The sequence below is a fragment of the Schistocerca piceifrons genome, chromosome 2 (genome assembly GCF_021461385.2).
Source record: "Schistocerca piceifrons isolate TAMUIC-IGC-003096 chromosome 2, iqSchPice1.1, whole genome shotgun sequence".
NCBI lineage: Eukaryota > Metazoa > Arthropoda > Insecta > Orthoptera > Acrididae > Schistocerca > Schistocerca piceifrons.
Window position 1 is genome coordinate 730,386,143 of NC_060139.1, and position 5,096 is coordinate 730,391,238.

The 5,096-nt window shown below is 35.1% G+C and overlaps 1 protein-coding gene across 1 annotated transcript; it reads right to left on the reverse strand.

Annotated features, from left to right (window-relative positions):
- Window positions 1-3,285: 3,285 nt before the first annotated feature.
- On the reverse strand, window positions 3,286-4,443 carry LOC124775802 (DNA polymerase-like). The gene has a single exon (XM_047250632.1). It carries the CDS (start codon window positions 4,441-4,443, stop codon window positions 3,286-3,288), a length of 1,158 nt encoding a protein of 385 aa, XP_047106588.1.
- Window positions 4,444-5,096: the final 653 nt, after the last annotated feature.

Genomic DNA, 5,096 nt, shown 5'->3' on the forward strand with positions numbered 1-5,096 from the left:
GAATGCTTTTCTTTACATGAATTTTAATGTAACTCATGTTAATGGGTCAGATTACACTAGCTACCATGGAAAAATCTAACGTAAAGCTGATTGACAATTTTGTGTCATAGTTGTTTTCAACAATCACTATAAAAAAGAAAGGAGCCATTATCTCTAGAATTGAACATCCAGGTATTTCTTCAACGGTTTTGTATCACCTTACGTCTTCAATTATGGATGATATTATGCATGAAGGAAATTTTGTAAACAACGGTAAGTTAAGGTCTAAATCAAATGAACTCTTGCACCCACTAAAAATGTTTGGAGGGTACTTTAAAGACTTCAAAGATATTATGTGGGAGGGTGATCTTACTGTATCTTTTACTTTGAGTCCTAATGCTGGTGATGCATTGGAGAGATGGTTTTCAAAAAATGCTGCTGGTGTTGATATTGATGGACCTCGTCCAGAAGAGGGAAAAGTAACAATTACGAGTATGGAAATAATAATGCCTGTAGTTAAATATGAGCCAACTTACGAGCTTGAACTAAGAGATAAAATATTTAAAGAACCTAAAATGCCCATTTCATTCTTTGAACTACAGACTCAGGAGATTGCAGGTATCAGTGAAAGGAGGAACTTTGATATTGACATTACAAATGACTACACATCCTTAGAATTTGATATGCCTTACTTTATTTTTGTTGTATTCCAGACTAACCGGAAAGGTAACCAAGAAAGGGATTCATGTCAGTACGATCATGTCAGCCTTCAGAACATTAGCCTGAAAAATGGTAGAAACGAAATATTTCCTGAAGAGGTGTGGAACATTAATCCTCCTGCAACTTACTTTAAGGCATACAACGCATTCTTAGATTTTAAGAAGATAACTGAGTTAAAATCTGATTCAAAAATCAGTCCTTACGCCTTCATTAATTCTTATCCCATTTATGTCATTAATATGAGCAGAAGGAGAAATGTTGTAGCGACGAACAAAACCAGTATGAAGCTCTGTGCAACTTTTAATGCTAATATACCAGAAGACACTACAGCTTATATTGTGATGTACACCAAAAAGAATTTGATCTATGATGCAAAGCACGGAATAGTAAATGAAAGCTTTTAGATTATCTGTCTAATTGAAGTATTTTTAATGCCACTTAGGCATTAAAAATTATATAAATTCCATGATGTGTCTCGGTTTTAGGTCATCTGACATACCTCTATAAATCAACTTCAAACCTATAATAGACCTAGAGTCTTCCCAACTTAGGATTTTCTTGTACCTTTCAGGCAAAATAACTTTAAATTGAGCATCAAGTTCTAAAATGTATCCGCTACCATATTTCATTGTCTTGAACTCTACATCTGTAATAAGATATTAATAATCTATTTCGAGATCTCGCAAACGAGAAAACAATGTTTGCTTATTGGAACTATTGAGTTTTAGTAGAAGTTGATGTTGTTGGCTGTTCGTTTATTATATGGAAAATTTAAATTAAGAATTCATTTGTTCTAACAGGGTAACTGTATTTTTAAGAGTACTTATTATTTCCACAATAGAAGATGACTGTTTAGGACAATTTATTTCAAACAGAGAAAGATCCATTTTCCCAGCCCTAACTACAGAATTAGTAAATTCACTGTACTCATAGAATATGTCCCCTTTGAAGAAATATAACAATCCATTTGTATATCTAAAAGATGAATCAATGCTTGGAGGTATCCCTGGAAATTCTCTTGTTATTCTTCCATATCTTCTGCTTATTCCCTTACATTCATCAACTTCTATATAGTAAACATCGTCAAAAAATATGAAACTCTTACCAGAATACGAATTTATTGCTGTGTGTAACACTACATTTTTTCTTAATGAAAAGTTTATTAATGATTGTGGATAACCATATTTTAGCTTAAAGGATGGAATTTCCATTACATACATTTTGTTATCAATGAATAAAACAACATCTCCAGACGGTATTTGATATGCTGCAGTAATATTTTTAAAGCCTTTTGGAAGAAATGTTAACCAATCACTAATGAGCTGTGGTTTAGTGTGCACATTTAAATTATCCAAATCCATCACCCAAACCCATTTTTCATAGTACATGTACAGAACCTGATCAACAATTAAGAAGTTTTTTATTTTCTTATTCAGATTGCATAGTTCTGGAGGATTTGAATCTTCTTACACTTCATCATTATCATCATTAGATTCATCTTCATCTTGTTTTCCATACAAACTTTGTATTCCAAGAATATCGTCTTTACTTAATTCAATATTTGAACTATTGTAGATTGGATACATAATTGATGTATTCATAGTTGAATGAGCAAGTCCTAATGTGTGACCAATTTCATGAACTAAAACTGCATAAAAGTTTATCTTTTCCTTTGGAGTGTTTGTATCGATCTCAAAATACCAATCTTCATCTTGATCCATATGAATTTCTACAGCATTGTTATTAATATCTGGATAAAATGCATGACCTAACACACCTCCTGTGCCATCAAACGGTTTTGAGCAAAAGTGTTGACCACTAGTTTCTTTCCTGTGTAATCGTCTTTTATTTGAAATAATAATGTCACTGTTCGATTGGTCTTCTTCAAAAGTTAAATCTGTATGTTCTTTCCAAGTATTAAAAGCTATTTCAGTTAATTCTTTCATTCTTTTTGATGAACCTGCGTAATACCATTTAATATTTTTCTTATTCCATTTATCAATATGTGAAGTAAAAGATAGTGCATGATCTTCAACGCCACATCTAGGTCTCCTTATCAGTTCTAAAGTTTCATCACTTATTTCACCTGTGGGTTTCAAATTAAACTTTTCTTGAAATAGTATTAGTGCATTCCTTATATCTGAAAGTTCTGGAATATTTGTAGAATCTGGTTCAAGATACCCAAAATCATGTAAATATTTGATTACTTCTTCATTAGCAGAGACAACTCCACATAATATTAAAGTTAGGACGGTTGCCTTCATTTATTATTGGTATATTTAATTACTTTTTAGTACCCCCAGGGTAGAGTGTCAATTATTCCATCTGTCTCCTTCAAGACCATTCGTTTGTCGTAGGTTACTTTGAACTCCTTTTCCACACCCTTATTGACAAGGTTTTTTGTTTTCTTATTCCAGGTTATCATTTTGTTGTTTGTAGTTATACTGTCACTTTCGCCATGTATTAGTTCACCCATTATTTCCACGTTAATTTTCAAACTATTTTCATAGTTGAGACTGAACCCTTTTACTTTGGTACACTGGCTGCCTTTGTGAGAGTAGTAAGCATAGCATTTTGGGCCTGTACTTAACCGTTCAACATGTTATCATCTTTGCCAAGTTCATCTGTCCATTCACCTAGCATGCACCCTGTCTCAACTGTATTTGTTCCATCATCGATGTAGACTACACTATCAGTATCGTAGTAGACAACTTTATCCCCAAGGCGATCAAGCATTTCGTATAATCTTATCCTGGCATTAGATGTTGTGAAAGCTGCAATAAATATATTTGTAGCAGTACTATCCTCGATGTACTCATTAGTATACTTGTAGCTAACCTCAATCATATCTTCATTGATGAAGATGACGTTAGATATCTCTATCTTATCGTCTAGTAAAAGTTCATACCACCTTTGTGGATCAGTGATGAACTCACTTTGTGTCAAATTTTGTCTTTGGCCGAATTTACCCCACAAAGAGTTTAGGCAGATCTTGGCGACGGCACGTTTTCCAGGGTTGGGTTCAATTCTGTCAATGTCGAGCTCAATGCCTTGTTTTTCTTTAATGGTTTGGACGTATTCCTCTTTTGTTTCGTAATCATCCTCCCAAGGACTAGTTTCCAACTTGATTTTCATGAAAGTCCTAATGTAGTTCTTGAACAGATCGTTGCTCGTCTGAGGGAAGTGCCACACCTCGTAAGTTTCAAGTATCTTGTAGCCCTTTTCAATAGCCTTATTCAGTTCAACCGTAGACCATGTGCCTGCAAAAGCTCTCTCTTCATCAGTATGGTTACAATGCCCTACCTTTTCCTCAGCACACCTCACGCACAAAGCGAATACCAGTTTTTCCTGCTTAATAGGAACCACAGGGTGGTGAAGACCTTTTGGAGCTAGTACCTTGCATTTGACCAAACCAAACCATTCCTTGTTGTATTCTTCTGGTTTGAATATTTTAAGGGGGTGACCTACAGGGTACGTATCATAAAACATAACTGTTGGATACAAAGAGCATATGTCTATATACCGCATTTTCTTCGCAGTCACTTTCAGCTTTGCGGCATTTGTTCGCCCACCAAAAAAGGCGTCTCTAGGCATTAAAGGTTCCACAATGTTGATCGTTTTATTTAGGGCTTCTTTGTAAGCTCTAGATTTCTCCCACTCGCAAGACCACACCTCAACTACGTTGTAGCCCGCATTTCTCAGTGTATTAGTCCGGTCCATTGTTTTAGTAAACAAATCGTCCATGGTTTCATTGTTTACACTATTGATTGTATCGGGGTTGTAGCAGTCGGGGCATCCATGCCAGAAACAGCCATGGTATTGGTAAACTGTTTTAGTTTTGGGATTGTAACCGTCAACTTTTGCGCCGCATATCGCCACTGCACCACCATTCAATGCATGGCGTACACTTTCGAAGGTATTTAACCAGGCTATGGATTCTTTACTAAACATTTCCTTCTTATCTTCTTTCACAACTGCAATAGTATTTTGTTGGAGGAATTTCGATCTGTAGATAGCCATACAAACACTAGTGATGGTTATGTATTGAAAAGGATCTATATTGGTGATTTCTAAGAATATCTTCCTAAATTCAAGGCACCCGCATCTAAGAATATCGACGTCTGAGTGACAATACTCAGACAGTTCCTTGTTGAAGTCAAACGTGTAGTTTTCTTTAATCCTGTCAGCATGCCATTTCAAAAAGTCTTTACGCTGGCTTTCTTTCATGGTGTTTACACCAAAATATTTTGTGGATGGTATAGGTCCTACGTAATTTTGATTTCCTTTTGAATTGAAAAAATGCAGAAAGTATCCTTTTTTAAGTTCTTTAAGGCCAAACGTTTTCGGGAATGAAGCTAGAGCGCCTTGAACAAAATTAATGCTATCGATTATCCTGA

Excerpts from the sequence above, each read along its gene's own strand:
- LOC124775802 (XM_047250632.1), bottom strand. The coding sequence starts at position 4,443 with ATGGACGATTTGTTTACTAAAACAATGGACCGGACTAATACACTGAGA.